Below are 20116 nucleotides of genomic sequence, written 5' to 3'. Positions count from 1 at the left end.
AAACGCTTGCTCATTAGTTTTAATTTGACCACGCCCACGTGCGCAAAAGAGATTCACATGCAAATCTCCACATGGAACGCGAACGAGCTCATTACCTCAAAAACAAAACACCAAACTTAATCAGTCTCTGCTCTTCGTAGAGTTTGTAAGACACACCATGAGCTTACATTGGATTTACCTCAGAAGAAGAAGAACGCGATTTGAAGACAAGAAAGATTTAAGGTAAGAAATGTATTCTGAATTATATTAGTTAAAGCTATTGTTGCATAAACTTCACATTGCAGTTGAACTGTTGCTAGATATATGGTTAATATTATAATATTTAGACCCGTGTTTACTGTTAAATACTGTGTTTGTGGATATCTGCTCAAACGTAGATATGTAGGCTATAATATAGTAACCATAACGTTTCATATTTTGGAGCGCGCTGTGCGTTTGAATGTTTCATATTCAAAATGCGCTGTGTGTTTGAAAAGCAAAACGCACCAAACATTAGGCTTCATGTTTTTACTCCAATCTCATTTCATAACATCATAACGAATGGAAACATTTGAAGTGACATATGATAATCAATATATTTTTCTCTAGTGTATTTGTTACTGAAGCGTTCCTTTTTAACGATTTATAGGCTGCTATAGGTTATTGTTATTATTATTTTATGCAGCACTGCGCGTAGCCTATGCCTACAAGGCACAACAAACTTGGTGTTCATTATATATTGTTGGAAACATTTGTGTATGTGTGTGTGTATTCTGTGTATTTTAAAAAGCAATTTTAACCAGAAAAATCTAAAATGTATTCCCAAAATCATGCAGCCCTATACAGGGCCGTGCACAGACCTTTTGAGGGGCATGTGCTGAAACTGAAAAAGGGCACCCTCCTCCCTTTTTTTATATAAAAATTATTTAGTAAGCCTACATAAAAGGAAGAAATGGTCACGTCTTCATGACAAATTCAATAACACAAAATAATAGTCTCAAAAGCTTTAGATTTATTCACGATTAATAACAACCATAATAATAATATAGATAATATAGATAAACAGGGTTTTAACCCTTTAAGTGTCACCCCCCTTTTTTTAAATATACATGAAAATGCATATTTCGACTTTAAATGGTTGTAATTAAAGAATGCTTTGGAGTATAGACGTAAAATTGGTCTTGTTTTAAAGAAGACATTTGGCAGATTTTTGTTGAAGTGAAATAAATTAAGAAAGTGAAACAAAAAAAAAGTTATATAAGTTTGTGTTTATGAAAATGTACAATTTAAAAAATTTAATTATTCATATTTTATATAAAATATATATTTTTAAAACCTGGCCGACTCTAAAACTGCTAGAAAATCAAAGGCAAAAATCTGAATAAGTTGTGTTTCAAATTTTAGGTTGATATCTCAAAAAATGAGCTTTCAGTGAGATTTTGTTTGGGCGCAGTACCAAACATTTTCACTAGGTGACAACCAGACTCCATTACTGCCCATATAAGGGCGCCTTCATTTCCATATGTGTTATTAAAAACATATTAATATATTTTTTTCTAAAATAATTGAATGGATGATATCTTTTGAACTCTTGGCATGAAAACAAACTGAGGTTTCATCCATTCTTTCATGATTTTTCATGTTCATTGCTATTTCAAAATAAAGGTCTGAACACGCCTTATAAATATGAAAATATTCTTGTTGCAAATTGATAAATTACAGCTCCTCTCTAATTTATTTTGGAAATCATTCACCAAATATGAAAACTAGAGTTTGTAAGCTTTCAAATGATATATAGTTTGTCAAGATTAGTTTATGTTTATTATAGGATATTACTGTTTTAAATATGTAATGATTTTGGGCCCACCGGTGGGCCGGTGACACTTAAGAGGGGCCTCTTAACCTAAATACAACAGCAACCTTCTGTTGCTCTTGTGTACTCCCTCTTTTTTAAATTGCATTTATAAAAATATATGTCAAAAATACTTGACTCATACATAAACATGTTAACCAAATAATACAAATTAGCTTACAAAACCAAACAGAATAGCTAAAAAATTCTGTTTTTTTTATTGAACTTTATGCACTTTTTTATGAACTTTGCAGAGAAATATATATATAGAGAGAGAGAGAGAGAGAGAGAAAGAGAGAGAAAGAGAGAGAGAGAGAGAGAGAGAGAGAGAGTTCAGATGCAAAAGCCTCTAAGTGCCATCTGAAAATTTCTTCTAGAATGATAATTTTTATCAAGCTCGTATATTTAAGTTCAGTAATTTCACTTAAATGACAATTAATAGCTAATTTTCATTGCCATTTAAGTGAAATTACTGAACTTGAGCTTGATAAAAATGATCATTCTAGAAGAAATTTTCAGATGGCACTTAGAGGCTTTTGCATCTGAACTCTTCATATTCTCTTTTTTAGCTATTCTGTTTGGTTTTATAAGCTAATTTGTATGATTTGGTTACCATGATTATGTATGACATTGAGAAGAGGGGAAGGTAGAGCAATGAGTCAAGTATTTTTGACAAACTATTTTGAAATATAATTTGAGTAATTATGTCCAAATCAATTCCAGATTATAAGAAACTTAGCCATACCTTTACTATATCCAACATGTATCCGCCTACCTGGCAAAAATTTGTTACTGTGCTGTGGAGGACAAGGGATGTTGGTCTCTTGAAGGTCTCTTATTCACTAAAAATATTTCACACTATTACTGTTTTTGCTGTATTTTGGATCAAATAAATGAAGCCTTGGAATGAATTACATCATGAATTACATTCTGTTCTGCATGATCCAATATAAAGATTTCACAGTGATCTTCTGTAATGTTTTTTTTTTTTTTTTTTTTTATACATGTGAGGATGAGCGGAGTATAGAATAATATAGATTAAAAATTAGCTAGATAGCGAATACATGCATATTAACAGCCTTGAATTAACCATAATTGAATATTATTACCATAACATGATTAGCCTAAATGTTAATAAATTAAGTGTATCAGCAATCATAAATCAAAGAAGAAATTTCTTAGAAATATGTTACCTATAGGTGATGAGGATCGCTTTGTGTAAGTTCCAGTACGAAACAGCGCGGGGGCGCACCTGTTATGATTTTCCGATGGTAAAAACAAATTATATGTTGTTGTATTACTTATCAATATATAGTTTTTGACCAGCGAATGTGTGCAAATGTGCATTTTTTTGTCCGTCATTAAAACGGCGCAGGCGGTATCACATTACATTTTCATCAACAGGTTACAAACTAGTTTGTTTTTCCTGTTGTAAAATACATTTGGCCAAAATCGCATTTTATAAAAGATGAAATACTACTGTATGCACAGGATATTTAAGTTATTTGCGTTAGGCTATGTATTGGCTAGATGGCAAATGCTAGCCTAGACCTCTCTCTCAGGTGACGTCCCACGTCTCAGTCAGTGAGTCATCAAATAAATAAAATATGAGCCTTTATAGACATAGTGTTTAGTAGTACTTATTCAAACAACAAGATATTTATTTACCCTTCGCAAAACTTCGTTCAGCTGCTGTCTACTGTGCGGCTGCTTGTGGAACTCCAGTTGATTCAGTGAATATAGAGGAGGCGGAGTTATCAGCTTACCGACAGCTTGAGGATCGAATAAGATTTACACAAGCTCGGTTTAAGAACTTTCATTGGCTAAATATTTGTAAAACAGACAGACAGACGTAAAGGATGACCAATAGCATTGATAAAAAAAAAAAATAAAAAATAAAAACACCACCAAAAAAAGGGCACTTCGGAGTGTGAGGGCAAAAAGGGCATGTGCTCTGCACAGGTTGAGCCATACCTGTGCACGTGCCTGGCCCTATAGTTTCTCTTGATATCAGTATGGTCACAGCTCTTTTTTTTTTTTCTTTTCTTTTTTTTTACAGGGCCCAGATACCACTGAGTCCTGCCGACTTCAACATTCACATGAGTCTCTGTACATGAACATGGTAAAGTGAAAATCAAACACATTGGAAATTAAAGGTATGTACAATGTTTTTAGGAATGGCACAAAGGTCTCTGTCTTTTGATCATTGTTTTCAATAATGTGCTTTTTTGTAATTTGTTGTGTATCTTTGGATTATGTTATGTTGTAAATAAATCCAAACAATCAAAAAGCCATTATTTTTTAAATCTCCTCATTCTTTGTGCAAGGTTACTCAGAATGACAGGGCCTGATAGCTCCTAATAGGGCCATTAGGGGAGGGTCTTTGTCTTTCTCAGGTGTGAAAACCATACATATTAATGATGTGTTTAGGCCTCTCTGCATAAAGCTTTCTCACACAAAACACGTCTTACAAATTTTAAATCAGTATATTGTCTTATCTGAATGAGCAGTCAGGGCGATTTTCACATAGTTTTGAAGCAAATATTCTAGGCTACGTGATACAATTTTCAAAAGTCGTGTGAAGAAATAATCAGTATGGGTCATTTCATGACCTTATTTCAGTACTGCTGACATATTATTGTAACAGAGTTTGTGCTAAGTACAGTGTAATCAGACTTTAGCCATGAAAATGTCACAAGTAACAGAAATAAGCACAAATGTCAGAGCATGTCAGAACACCTCCAGGGCCCAGAAAACACCTCAGACCCCAGAGGGTTTAACTTTCTTACATGTCATGTGACTTCAAGGAAAAGAGAAACAAGCTAGAGTAACGACCCTCACACCACATGCACAGTTAGACCCACATGCACATTCAACACTGGTCTGATCTCATCAGATGAATGAGATCATCAGGTTTCACAGTATGGGGAGGGGGGATTCCCAAAACAAGGAAAAACAGTCCTTTCAGTTGTGTTTTGAGTCAGTTTTTGGGCTATAAATGTGTCTGGGACCTGGCAATGTTGAAGCTGTTTGACAGACGCTGCACTTCTGAAGGACTGAAGCAAAGCTCCAGCGACACCACCAAAGACCCATTGAGCTTTTTAGACCTGCAACATCAGAATGTCTGGAAAACGAAAAAAAAACCTCCGCGGAGTTTTAGGTAAGTTCATTTTAATAGTTAATACTCTACATTTTTGTGTTATTTGTTAATTTATGTATTTTGTGTATTTATTTACTTCTAAAATATTCCCAAGCACTCTCTGAAAGTGCAATCTCTGTATAGTATAGGTGACTGTTGTCATATTTCAGAAAAAATACAGATTATAAAGATGCAGAATATCACGTTGGCTTTTATTTTTAAAAGCCTTTTGAACAATAAGAGCCACTCTGTTTAGAGTTTTGAGAAGGCAAAACAAACCCTAGATCAAGACTTAATCACACCAAATACAGAACTAACAGCTTACAAGGTGCAGTAAAAATATGTTTTTATCTTAATGATGTTCTGGCAGCTATGGTGAGGAAAATGTATGTAAAAAAATGCCTATATGTCTACATGCACTGCATTTATGCTAATTTGTTTTATTTTCAGGTGCCAATGTTAATGTATTCGACACAATAAACATTATTGACACATTTGACAGACCAGGAGATGCCAGTGCAGACGGCACCTATGCTGGAACTGGAACATATGCAGTAGCTTTTGAAGACGAACCTGGAAAGAGAATCCCCAAGGCTGGAGCTTTTGCAGGAGCAGGAGTTGGTCGAGCTCGTGCTGAATTCAGTGTATTTGAGGCAGAAGCCAAAGGGCCCAATGCCTCAGCTGGTGCTGAAGCCTCTATGGTTGGAGCCGGAGCAATGGCTCGAGCTGAACTTGCCAGTGCATCAGCTAAAGCCGGTCCAGTAGGTGTGAAAGTGGGACTTGGAGTTGACACGGGTGCATCTGTTGGTCTAGGAGGTGTGGAGGTAAAAGTCCTGGGAACTGGAATCAAAATTGGTCCAGAAACCAGTATATCTCTTCTGGGTTCAGAAGTGTCATGTTGCGTCATGTAATGCAATAAAATCATGAAGACAAAAACAATAGCCTGAATATATATATTAACTTAACTCTCAATGTACCACATTATTGTTGCATTTATTTGTATTGTTTATCTATACAACTACTACTTAAATGAAACAATAAAAAAAAATGGATGGGTCTTCTGGGACAGAAAGGCAGCTTTTCCACCTTTTGACCACAAGATGTCGTTAGTGTGCAATGTGTTGACATGAAATGAAGCTTCGAGTAATGAACCATTGTACAATACATTCAAGGGGGAAGCCTCAGTGCTTCACAAAGCTTCATTTCACCATCACTACTTGGGGCAACAATAAATACAGAATGTGGAGTGAAAGTAGCAACACCGATTACCTTCTTTGAAGTCTCAAATGGAAAACAAAGCCAGTAGCCCACACAAACAACTGCTCTACCGGTCTTACAAAGTGCACGGAAATCTAATCGCATGCACAACTCTGCCCACAAAGAAATGCTCTTAAAGGGGCCATATCACTGTGATTTGTGTCTTGTGTTCAGTTTCAGTGTCATCATCATCATCCTCTTCATCCTCACTGAGATCAGTTCAGGCCGCTCTGTGACTCTCTCCTGTCAGTTGTAGGAGTAAAAAAAAAAAAAATTACATCGCTTATAAAAAGCTGGTGCGGCAGTGAATTAGCATCAATTCATCCTTCGGAGGGAGTTGATTGACATGCGATCTGAGTCTGACCAATCAAAATCCACCATTTTTGTCCGACAAAGCAGTCAGGAGAGTTAGTAGATTAACGTCGGTGGATTTGAACTTGGCTTTAACTGAGGCAATCTGTCACGACACATTACAGAGCCACAAAACGGTACGCCTATTTATTGTTCAATTTTCTTTGACTGACCAAATTTGAAAGTTGAGACTTTGTTTCATATTAAATATTCCCTGCTCGGTCCTGTCTGTCAGCGCGTTGTCAGTGTCCTCTATTTGTCACTGCTTGAGAACATGGGTTGAATCCGAAATCGCCCCCTAAACCCTCATTAACTAAGTTAGGCCTATTCCCTATGTTAGTCCACTAATACTGTTCACTTGAAGGAGTGAATGAAAACGAGTGAGCGAATTCGGACAGCCGTTGAGTGTATAAGCTGTACACTCGTTAATGCAGTGCAATGTGGGATTGAGTAAGTGCACTCAATAACTTCCACTATGGTTTCGGACACGACTAAAAATGGCCGTCTCCTCAAATAACGCCCTATATCCAGGCTATTCAATAGGCTATGTGCACAAGCGTCGCGACGAACTTCCGCTATTGTCAAAAGTCGGCATATCAGTTTCCGGTTTACGGCCGCTTCATCGGCATCCGCTGTAAACAAACAAGATGAGTGCTGCTGTTGTACGAAATAAAGAGATACTATGTGCGTGACACATCTAAGTTTCTAAGAACTGTTGGTGGAAATTTAAATGGAAAAGAAAAGGCATGAGAGTCGGCTGTTTTTGTCAATTTACAGTTAAATATTTGACCACTTGCTTGAGCAACTTATTATAAGTAATGCATGGAATAATAGCCCTACGTTGTTTAAATTGTGTTTAAACGTGCATGCGTCCATAACTGTGTACAAAGAGAATCGCAATGCTGAAAAAACATTTTACTAAATAAAAGTTGCAGCGTAACTTCTGGATTTTAAATAAAAATAGTAATTGTTTGTGGTACAGCCGTGAATCAGTTATTCACTGCAAACGCATCATATGTGAAGCATGCTGCTCCTGCACCGCACACACACACACACACACACACACACACACTGCACACGGAGTATGTGGGAAACGGCCGTAAGATCCACCTACAGTTCTTAGAAACTTAGATGTGTCACGCACATAGTATCTCTTTATTTCGTACAACAGCAGCACTCATCTTGTTTGTTTACAGTGGATGCCGATGAAGACAGTCGTAAACCGGAAACTGATATGCCGACTTCTGACAATAGCGGAAGTTCGTCGCGACGCTTGTGCACATAGCCTATTGGCCCGCCAATCTTCTCAATCTGGCCCTCCGCCTCTTTTCCTGGCGGTGTGGCTACATTTGGTTAGATATGCGAGTGGCCGTAGTGGCGCGTGCAACTGTACGTCTATACACACTGTGCGTACCATGAGCGCTCCGACTAACCTGAGAAACGTTTTCAGTCCGAACATTTCAGCAGTTATTATGTTTGTCCCGTATTTCTGTTGACTGAACCAGCGATACCAGTAATTTGTGAATGGTGCAAATCTTTTGTTCGATCTTTGGTTCAATTATTTCCTTTCCATGAATTGGCCAAATGAGCTTGCATAATGGTCTGAAACGATTCAGATTCGTTCAGACCGCTCTGTCACTGAATCATCTGAAGCAGTTTATAGGTCAGTAACAACAAATATAGAACAAATAGTTTTCAGTTTAGTTTCAGTTCAACTCGCAGTTTAGTTTACTTTGAAGTGCGCGCAGCACCGCCCAGTGGGAACGGAACGCAAGCTTAAAGGAGTTGCGTTTACTCCCGGTTCTGGACACTATTATTAAAGAGCAATGTGAGAGCAATGCGAAATCAGGCTGATGAGGTAAACTGCAACATTGTGCCATGAACGAAGTTAGAAGACTTTAAATCCCCTGATCACCACCTTTACAAGCATTTACCATGAATGTACTGTAGTAATTTACTATGGTTTGGGCAGAAATGTGGAAAATTTATACTGAATACTGTCTTATAGTAATTTATATTGCTTGCAGTAGATTAATTAGGTGGGTAGAGGAATATACAATTTATTTTGTGTATAGTTTTTACCTGTTTAGGCATTTTGTTATACAGTGGTAGTGAGTGAGTAGCCATGCATGGTCTTACCTGTGGTTATCAAGTCTCGCTGTCAGAATATTTTAATTTAAGCCTATAATAATTATAAATAAAATAATTCCTACCAATAGCTATGATCTTGTATAATTCATAATTTTGTACATAGCTGTAAATAAGTTATTTATTAAGACCCATAAATCTGCATACTGTTGAGTACCACATTTCCAAGTAAATACAATACTTTTTTATGTTTACTTTAGCTTATTTATTGATACTGTTATGTTTCAATAAGTAATAAATAATGTTTCAATAAATAAGCTAAACCCACCGGCCCTCCTCAAAATTTCGATTTAATAATCCGGCCATCGAATGAAGCTAATTGAATAGCCCTGCCCTATTTGCATGCGCTTAGAGCTCGTGTGAATTGCACGTATAAATGAAGTTAACGAACAACTTCGATCCATCAGGAAACGCCACATAGGTCGCTGAATTTCACTGCGCTTCATGAAGAGTTTTTCTTTTGCGTGAAGAAGCCGTTCGCCGGAGATGTGTTAAAAGATAGCGGAGTGCATTCATGATTATGAGGACACTCGACAAAATGGACATTTTGGCATAATTTGTGTGTGTTATGGTTTGTTCAAGCCTGAAAGAGAACTCGAAACTGACACGCGTCTTTTCTGTGGGTCGTGTGTGTATGTGTGTAATATAGAGGGTTTTCACGACGCGTCATCAATCCGGAAGTCGGCCATTTTGGAGGCACTGAACGTAAAGAGTGCCATTGAACTGAACGGACTCGCAAATTTGGCTGATTATTGCTTCTGAAAAATGGTCAAGTTTTGGTCTGTACTCATCGGTCGCACCGAGAAAAACATTTCTAGTTCTATAGACTGCCGAAAGTTAAAGAGAAGAGTGCAAAAAACTGATGAAAGATGGCGTTTGTGGTTGAGAGAGGCACAGCATCAGCCACATGTGTAAATGAAGCGTTGAGCTGTGGCTAAAATGTTGACGTAAAGTAGTTCACTATGGGTACATACACACTGTCAATCCGATTATCTTTGTATCCGATTGGAATATGATCTAAAATGATGTCCACACTGTATGCAACTGTTCAGGTCCGATTTGTGTGTCCACGCAGCTCTTTGACAACACGGCAATGATGTTGCGTTGATGGAGGGGTTTGCATTTGCAATATAAATGTTTTCTTATTTAAATTTTACAATATGGAGATGTGTAGCCGCCGCGCTGGACTACTGCGTCTCGAGCTGCAGAACTGTAGGAGGCTGGTACTGTATGCACAACTCTTTTTCCGCGCCGGTTTCAAAATACTTTTCAAAAATAATAATTTTCTGCTCGTCCGGCACTTGCAACAACACAACCTTGTTTCGGCAGCGACTTTCAGCATGTTCCCTATAACAACGTCTGATGTTTACATTTTACGTGGCGTGAGAAAGTCACATAAACCACGCGAAAGAGCGTTCAGACTGGTGGATTTCCTGATATGTGATTTGGATATTAAACCACATAGGGATGTAGCTTGAAACGGATTTCATGTGCTTTTTTTTTGGACTGACAATCTGAACGTAGCCTATGTCGGGATACGAAATAGAAGTAAGGACTAGTTAGAGAAGCTAGCTCGTTCAGATCTTTACCACATATTACCTTAAGTTTGTCAAAATGTTGAGCTCTTTCCTGCTTTAAGTCCTTCTCTATATGATTTCGCAGCTTCCATGTGTTGTTCCCGTGGTTTAGACATCAGAAATTAGTGTAACAATGTGTTCAGTAGTACATAAACAGTGCAATCCATGCCGTTGTTTACATCCGAGTACCTCCAATATGGCCGCGCATCCGGGTAACTGACCAAATCGTGACGTAGGTGAAAACCCTCTATAGGCAGGACTTTCAGCGCGGTCTCTTTAGTCTTGTATAATAGCATTCACATTAATAAGAGCGTGATCATACAACGCTAGTCAACGGGTGGCAGAAAAAAAAACAGATAGCCTACTGCGTAATTGCGTTATATATATATATATATATATATACAGTATATATATATATATATATATATATTTTTTTTTTTTGTTTGTTTGTTTGTTTTTTTGTGCTGCGGTGGGCAAGTGATGAAACCGGTGTTGCGACTGAACACCATGTAACACAGGTAACACAGACTATCGTAGCAAGCCTAATATATATATACAAGCCTCTTCCATGACTGGAGTCTGTTTATCTGCTGGATTTCTGTCTGAAAACCTTCATCTTCATGCAGAAGCTCATGCTGAAATGATCCTCTTGCTTCAGCTTGTATATCAGCTGTTTCTTCTACAGAGAGACGTCCGTCTGAGAATTACATCAGTGTCTGCTCACATTATATTGTCATAAAATATCCTAAAATTTGACTTTGCAGTGTGTATATGTCACGAAATGAAATGTCAGTTATTTCTTTCTTTTTTTCACGTGACAATAAAGAGCATGAAAAATCATGGGTTTAAAGAAAAGTTTTTGTGTCTTCCATTCCTGTAAAAATAGACGTAACTAAACTTGCTCTTGTTGGAAAGTTTCAATGTTAGAATACACGTTTTAAAGGTCCCATTGCATAAAAATTTCACTTTATGAGGTTTTTTAACCTTAATATGAGTTTCCCTAGCCTGCCTAAGGTCCTCCAATGGCTAGACGTTTCGATGGGTGTAAACCAAGCCCTGGGTATTTTTGAGAAAATGAAATCTCAGACAGGCGAATCTAGAAATCTCTCCTTATGTCGTCATAAGGGGAAAGGTCACCTCCCCTTTCTCTTCTTTGCCTGCAAAAATAATTTGGCTGCCCATGAGAAAATGAGCTGCGGAAGCGCGATATTGGTTTTTCCTCGAGAGACATCATGGCTTGCAAACAAGCGAAGCATGGCAGTTGCTCAGTGTTTGGATGTACAAATGAACATTTTTTATGGAGCGAAATCAATCTCATTAATTATTCACGCAACAAACATGATTCATACATGTGTAGACAATTTCACATGCATGAAACCTAATTTATGTACCCCAAAAAAAAAATTCACGTGTGTGAAAAAAAAATATATTAACAAAAAGCAATTCACATGCGCAAAATAAAATTATATATTCGTAAAATATATTTCACAACTGCAAAACAAAATTTGTAGATATACTGTGCACAAAAACCTTTGAATGTTTAAAATGTACGAGTTTATCCTTGAATGTGAATGTGCAAATCGTCTTTCACGTGTGTGAATCGCCTTGGATGTGTGTGTGTGTTTTTGAGACTTTCCTGGCAGCACAATCCTCCTATACAGATGAGTCGTACTCTTTAGCCAATCAGATTTAAGCTTATCAATCGACCAATCAGTATCACGTGAGGGCGGGCTTACCTGCATGTTACATCATTAGCTTTCGACCAGTTCATGGCTAAGCAGAGGTATGTGCATTGTGCAGCTGATCGTTTATTTCTGTGTTTACTGAAGTTAAAGAAGTTAGAGATCAGTTAAAGCAGTAGTTTATGAACTATTGACTGATATAAGCAAGTGCTGTGGTAATCTGATGTCCCATATCGTATCAAAAATGAAGAAGAATGACGCTTAATTTGTTGTATTTTAGCTATAGGCCTATCGTAGGCTGTGTTATGTATCCTGATTGACTTTATGATTAGTTAAATCAGTCTTGCACATGCATTGCCACTGAGTTAACCATTTCAGACAGTACTGGACAGCCTCTGTCTCGTTCACTTCACGTCTGTGGGTGTTACGCACAGCTCAGTGTGGCCACTCCAATTTACCTTCAATGAAATCTATGTTAAAATGCATCAAAAGAGGCAATGCATTTACGCAGAGCAGGGTCATAAACGCGCAGAAAACGTGGCCGTGTGTGTCTGGAGTTCAGCAAGCTCCACGGAGCACTCCTTCAGTCTATCCACGGAGCGCTCTAAAGTCGGACAGAGGCTGGTCACTTCCCCGGAGCAGGGCGTGAGCTCAGGGCCTTGCTGAGCTTGGTTCATCTGGTCGTGTGTAAAAACATCGGTTCTGAGAAGCAGTGTTGTGCAGTGCAGCCGCCATGTTAATTTGTGCCGCAGACGCAGTTCAGAGAACGGGGGTACACAGTAGTCGATTGTCGAGTTCACGCGCATAGGTTTAGTACATATGATCACGCGCATAGGTTTAGTACATATGATCACGCGCGTGAACTCGACAATCGACTACTGTGGACTTCGACCGAAAACAGGATGTAAACACAGGTATTTGCGCTGGCTGAATAAACATAATTTTTATCCATATCTTTCACATCTACTGCAGTCAGATTCACCGTGTTCACTCTGAAGGAATCACTCACATGACCTGTGCACTTGTAATGACACATCAAGGATGTTAAGAGGCTAAAAGCAGGTTTAGTACTTGCCCCATTGAAGTCAACAGGGTGCAAATTTTAAAAAGAGGATAACACGGTGTAGGCAACACCGATTTTTGTCGTTGTTCTCTGTACTGACAGCACTCCAAATTTACAAAAAAATGAGCTCAATGTGAAAATTGACCGGAGTTCTCCTTTAAGATTGTCAGTTCATGATCTTCATATGTAACAGGAACATTAATCATGATCAAGTCATTTTATATATATATATTGTATTCCCAAAGGATTCAGAAAGTTTCAAATTAATAAAATGTGTACATCAAATGTAATTATGTCTTTGAATCTTTTAATTCTGACAAGAACATTTAATAAATAGCAGGGCTTTATTCCTATGTAGTCCGCAGGAGAAAAATGAATACAGTAACAATGCATCACTTTCAACCCCTTGTTGAAACAACAGTTAAAATGGATGGTTGTCAGTACTGTACTGGTTGTCTGCATCTTCATATACATCATCTGTCTCGGAAATCTGAAACAATAAAACTACATAATATATGCAGCTTAAAACAAAACATTTCTCCTATGCATGTCATTACATGTACATTAATGTGTAGTGGACAGCACAGGACATGGAAATCCTAATCCTAAAATCCTAACAAAACACACATATCCAAGGCGATTCACACACGTGAATGATGATTTGCACATTTACATTCAAGGATAAACTCGTACATTTTAAACATTCAAAGGTTTTCGTGCACAGTTGTATATTTACGAATTGTGTTTTGCATTTGTGAAATATATTTTACGAATATATAATTTTATTTTGCGCATGTGAATTGCTTGTGAATTTATATTTTTTTCACGCACGTGAGGTTTTTTTTGGGGTACGTGAATTAGAGAGCTTGTAGATTTGAGTTTGAAGCTAATTGTCAATGAGTCCAGCCTCATGTCACTCTTCAAATTTTGCCAGATGTGCGGGAAACCAATTTCGTCAAAGACTATTGTTGACGTTGGTGCACAGAGGAAGGTGGATTGGACATGTCTTGGGGGCCATGCTGGGACCTGGAAATCTTCACATGACGTTAGGGGAATGCCGGAGGTGAACCTCCTTGCAGCAGCAGCAGTTCTGTTCAGAGGGGGCACATACACAGAACTCTCAGACTGGTGCAAGACCATGGGTGTCCAAATGATGGGACAGACTACATTTTACAACATCCAGAGGGTATACTTGCACCCTGCTATCGAGGAAGTGTATAGTGAAAAAAGAACAGAACTCTTGGCAAGAGTGTGTTTAGAACAGGAGGATGGAAAGAGGCTACACTTGATGGGCGATGGCCGATGTGACACGCCAGGTTTCATTGCAAAATACTGCAACTACACATTTATGTTGGATGATACTCCACACAGAACTGGTCCAGGTAAAATAAATATTAATAGCAGCAAAATTATAATAATGGAAAATTACAGATGTTATTTGTAAAACTATGATTATGATTCGAACTTGACTTTAGGTTACTGAGGCCACAAGCTCTGTTACCCTGGAACCACTAGCTTTCAAATGGGGCATGACTGAGCTGATGGACCAGGGCCTTGACGTGCAGGTGATGGCCACAGATCGCTCCACATCTATTCAAAAAATAATGAGGGAACAATTTCCTAATGTCCAACATCAGTTTGATATCTGGCACACAGCAAAAGGTATGTATTTGTTTAGTCCCCCCTGTACACACACAAACCTACACACTTCTCCATCCCTACCCCCACTGACCCCTCATGGTCTCACAGTCTTCACCCCCCTTCACAGAGTTTTGCAGCCATGATGCACTCAGCCAGTGTATTAGTGTAAATTGTTCATTCAAGAAAACCATGAACAATTCAAACTTCTACACTAGCACAGTGCAGGAAGTCTGCAAAGCTCTGTAAGGGGCAAAGTGTGAGAGACTAAGGTGTGAATTTGGGGATACAAATTAAAAAGAAAAATGTTGGTGTTTGTCAAAACTTGTGCTGCATTTACTCACAGGTTTCCGGAAGAAGATGCAGAATAAGGGGAAGAAAAAGGCCAAAGAAATCATCTATGCATGGACCAGGTCAGTGTTGGTTTGTAATCTAGCAGACTTTGCATTGGTTTGCAAGGTTCAAAATTACTAATTGTTTTATCTTTTATAGGTATGCCGTAAACCATATGTGGTTTGCCTGTGCATCAAGTAAGGGGGACGTAGAGGTAAGACATTTGAATCTTTTTTTTTGAAAGAAAAAAAAACACTTATTCTACACTTATTGAGAATAATCGTTTTTATTTTCATGCAGGCATTGAAATGCCAGTGGAAGTCCATTACACACTGTAACAGGGTATGTTGTTATGGGAAGAAGGAGGCGGGAACCGGCGAACATTCAACATTTTAATAAATAAATAAACAAGATACAAAAAATGAAAGTAAAAGCCAGCAGCCCCTCACGGACGACTGCTGGCAACACAAAACAGAAACAACACATCAAATAAAATCCAGGCCTGTCCTCTCTCGCTCTTCACTGTCGTCGCTCCTCCTTTATGCTTCCGCTCCTCCGTGAGAGATGCGAGACCGGTGCGTCGCGCACGTGTCGCTCATTATCAATTGCGCCACCGGCCTCGCGCCGTCCTCCCACGGCCCTCAACCTCGTCGTGCTCGCCACACACACCATGTGTGTAATGAGCATGAGTGGACAGATGAAAACGGAGAACAGCATCGGTGTAACCATGCTCCTCTAACAGCCCAGGACCAAAAAAAGCGCATATGGATGAAAAAAGATTCTATGGCGTTTCAAGACCTGTCATCGCTGGTCCTTGACAAAAGGCTTCTGAGAGACATGGAAAAGATGGCCCTGTTCAAACATACAGTCGATAATAGTTGCCCTTGTACACTTGTTTATCTTTCAAAATCCTAATGATAATGTTATAATTTGTTGTATCCCTTCTCCCTTTTTCTTTTTAATTGCACACAGGCCCACTTGAAGTCTTTCACAGTGCACTTCTAAAATACCACCCCAAACGCCAGGCATTCTCATTCCAGGGAATGAAGGAGCGATGTCACCTTGCCATCCTGGAGCACAATGAGAATATTGTCAAGAGGAAGCAGGACACAACCAAGACAACTATGTTATTATGTGTTGTCTGAGTAGTATAATATCCAAAATTAGAATGTTTACAGCTAAGGGAACGATCAGACAGGTCAAAGTCAAATCTTAGTTCAGATTTTATATTTAATTATATTTTCTATCATTTACAGGACTAGCACGGTTTAACCAAGTCTTCTGCAAGAGATCCAAACAGTGGGTCTTGAAGAAAATCTTCATACTGTACCACACACCACCCAGTTTATAGACACACTCATCAAGAGGGTCATGGATAGAGGACGCAACCCAAACATTCAGTTTACCATGCCAACCTCCTCACTTGCCCTGCCACAGCCTGCGCTGCCACCCAACATTGCACCCATGCCTAAACCATCAAAGGAGGCTGCCACAACTTCTTTCCAAAGCCGCTTCTAAGACCGACACCGATAGCACCTTATCATAGCACTCATGGCACCTACCTCAAATTCACTCTGCTACTCTTCCCTGAGTTTTTGTACTGTGTCAAATCAGATTCTGCCACCGCTGATTATATTTCATTATTTTTTGCCTGCTTTGTTTTTTATATTTTGCAGGACATTTTTTTTGTTTTGTATCTCCTTATTTATTTTAACATGTACCTTTGACAATGGTGGCAGAATATTTTTTTTGTGTAAATATTAATTAAAAAAAAATGTTTCATCTTTCCCTGTACTCTTGTGTACACTAAAGTTCTACATTATAGACTTGTGGAGGGAGGCTGAATTGTTACTGTCAATGATTTTGCTGTAATAACTTACTGTACACAAACTACCTGGATTATTTCCCTTCTTGGAATTTATTTTGGGTTAAAAAAGTGAGCCTAATGTATATTACACAACTTAGACTTTCACATTAAAAAGATGATGCAAGGCAGGACCATGTCAACAGAGTAGCTTAGTAGCTCTGCATATGAAGTGTTTTCCTCCAAAGAAAATCACTATTTCTCTAAGCTGATACATTCTCTAGGCTAACACATACTCTAATGTAGCAACACTAAAAGTTTATAACAAGAACCACAACAACTGTGAGTTATACATTTTAATTAAAATTAAATAAATTATATTATCACTTTTACACTCAAAGCTCTTCCAGAGCTTCAGCAGTTTCCTTATATCCACAGTATTGCCCGTCAGGAGCTGGATATCTCCGTCTGATGTCCTGAACAACACAGGTAGGTCTTTAACATCATATACTGGCTTTCATCCTCTCTAGTAAGATCAGGGAATGAGGGACCTTCTATCTTGCTATATGACTGCAGTCGGCCTGAAGGGGGAGCTAAATGGCTTTGTGGGGCTGCAGAAGTAAGGTGGTGAGGCTGCACATTATGGGGCTGGTATGCTGGCTGGGCAGAGTGGGCCATAGCTCTAGGCGAAATTTGAGGTGACGACATGTAGGCTGGGAGCAAGGGGTTACATGAGACTGGGACTTGACAGGTGGCAGGGAACTGACTATGGTCAGAAGGATTTGTGTGCTGCCAGGACTGAGCTAAGTGCTGAATGGCAGAGGCACGGCTTACAGGAGGTGGATAAGAAAGCTGCTCTCGAGGTGGGGAAGAAAAGGGCTTATAGTCACTTGTGGTAGCCTGGGGTGGCATTGTAGCATGTTGGGCTTGTGATACTACTAACTGAGGGCTTTCAGGGGATGGTACTGAACGAGACTGTGAGGAGTGGCCTTTACCAAGCATACAGCGCTGGATTAGTCTACCTTGATTTCTTACTTCTTTTAGTAACTGCTGTAAGAGCTCAGTTTGAGGGTCAGGAATTGGGGCTACATGAGGGTCATGTGGGTACTCAGGGGCTAAGGCTCTTCCAGAAGAGACATGTGAGGGAGAGTCTGTTGCTGGCTCCAGCTCTTCCTCTTCATCCTCCTCGCTGGGTAGTTGAGGTGGCTCTTCCTCCTCCTCAGACTCATACTGTGGCTGATACTGAGGTCCAACACCACAGATGTCTGCAGAGTGAAGCGGTGGTGGCTCTGGTGCTGCAGCAGGAGGTCGTGGCCGCTGACCATATTCCATGACGTGGTCATCATAGCGTACAGGACGCGGGGCTTGGCGGTGAGGATGCTGAAGTAACGAAGGCAAGGAGTGACTGGACATCTCCACTGGTCGTCAATGGCTCCGGCTCGAAGGACCATGTAAAGGAGGTTTGAGAGGGATGTGTAGGTGGCTGTCTTGAGCCCAATGGAGGTGTCGGTAAGAACAGTCCAGTCCAGTCACTTTAATTACACAATGTCTTTCTTAATTAGGTATGTGTATGCATGTATGTGTGTGTGTGGTTTCTAGGAGGGAAAGGGATATGGGATACAATTAGCTACATAAACACACAATATAAGGCCACAATTCATTTGAATGAGAATCAAACATTTGTACAATAACTTAGAATGCAGGAAATTAGCTAGGTATCCTACAAACAAAGTCAATACATTTTCTCTGCCCCGTAATTAACCCTTTCATGCATGAATTATGATAACCTCAGTCAGGATTTTTTTCCTATGTGTTTTTATTGCTCTTAGGGCATGAAAAACAAGAATTGATTTTTATTTAATTTTTTTACAAATTTTTCAAAGAGATCTTCAGATGTCCACTTGAGTGGACAGCATGCGGTTATGGTTTAAACTGAAGATATACTGTATTAAATATAAGATAATAATCAAACAGATAAAGTATGTGAATTTAACAAACTAATCAATACAATTATATCAAATCATGTGAAAACTATAAAATATATACAAAAAATATAAATGCAAAATATTGCAAAGGCTTCATACAACTTCATACAAGTTGCACTTCGCGTATCTTTGATATCAGAACATGAGGACGTGATTCCATCAGAATTTTCTACAGTCTGTCAAGGTACAACTGTGGAAACCACTCAGATGCTCCCTCCAGTGCACCAGAGTATGTAGATTTACCCTTATTAGCTGATAATTCTGATTATGTTCAAGATGGACATGCACATTTCTATCATAGCCCTCCTCTGAGAAAACCTAGCGATACGTTTTTTTCAATCTCATCTGAAATGATCAGTGTTGGGGGTAATGCATTACAAGTAACATGCATAATGCATTCAGATTACTTTTTGATGTTACGAGTAAAGAAACGCATTACAAGTAACATGCATTACGTAATCAGATTACTTTTTGATGTTATGAGTAAAGAAACGCATTACAATAACGCACATTACATAATCAGATTACTTTTTGATGTTATGAGTAAATAAATGCATTACAAGTAACATGCATTACGTAATCAGATTACTTTTTGATGTAACGAGTAAAGAAACGCATTACAAGTAACATGAATTACATAATAAGATTACTTTTTGATGTTATGAGTAAAGAAACGCATTACAATAATGCACATTACATAATCAGATTACTTTTTGATGTTATGAGTAAAGAAATGCATTACAAGTAACATGCATTACGTAATCAGATTACTTTTTGATGTAACGAGTAAAGAAACGCATTACAAGTAACATGAATTACATAATAAGATTACTTTTTGATGTTATGAGTAAAGAAACGCATTACAATAACGCACATTACATAATCAGATTACTTTTTGATGTTACGAGTAAAGAAACGCATTACAAGTAACATGCATTACGTAATCAGATTACTTTTTGATGTTACGAGTAAAGAAACGCATTACAAGTAACATGCATTACGTAATCAGATTACTTTTTGATGTTATGAGTAAAGAAACGCATTACAAGTAACGCACATTACATAATCAGATTACTTTTTGATGTTATGAGTAAATAAATGCATTACAAGTAACATGCATTACGTAATCAGATTACTTTTTGATGTTATGAGTAAAGAAACGCATTACAAGTAACATGCATTACGTAATCAGATTACTTTTTGATGTTATGAGTAAATAAATGCATTACAAGTAACATGCATTACGTAATCAGATTACTTTTTGATGTTATGAGTAAAGAAACGCATTACAAGTAACATTCATTACGT

The 20116-nt window shown here is 38.4% G+C and overlaps 2 protein-coding genes across 3 annotated transcripts in view; both read left to right on the top strand.

Moving 5' to 3' along the window:
* The window catches only part of LOC307163194 (uncharacterized protein), a 106738-nt gene extending 95589 nt beyond the window's left edge, over positions 1–11149 (top strand). Inside the window, exon 11 of the mRNA XM_079879165.1 lies at positions 11068–11149. The gene's annotated coding sequence lies outside the window, so the exon portion shown is untranslated. The remainder of the gene's footprint in view (positions 1–11067) is intronic.
* LOC307167331 (uncharacterized protein) lies at positions 4705–6067 on the top strand. 2 transcript variants are annotated; one of them, XM_079886339.1, is made up of 2 exons: positions 4705–4991; positions 5421–6067. In XM_079886339.1, the coding sequence occupies exons 1-2, from the start codon at positions 4952–4954 to the stop codon at positions 5879–5881; spliced, it is 501 nt and encodes a 166-aa protein (XP_079742465.1). In that variant the 5' UTR covers positions 4705–4951; the 3' UTR covers positions 5882–6067. The 2 variants fall into 2 exon arrangements, with proteins under 2 accessions (XP_079742465.1, XP_079742464.1); XM_079886338.1 differs by having other exon boundaries at positions 5473–5989.
* Positions 11150–20116: the final 8967 nt, after the last annotated feature.

Source organism: Squalius cephalus (assembly GCF_949319135.1).
Source record: "Squalius cephalus genome assembly, chromosome: 1".
Taxonomy (NCBI): Eukaryota; Metazoa; Chordata; class Actinopteri; order Cypriniformes; family Leuciscidae; genus Squalius; species Squalius cephalus.
This window is presented reverse-complemented; position numbering and strand designations above follow the sequence as displayed.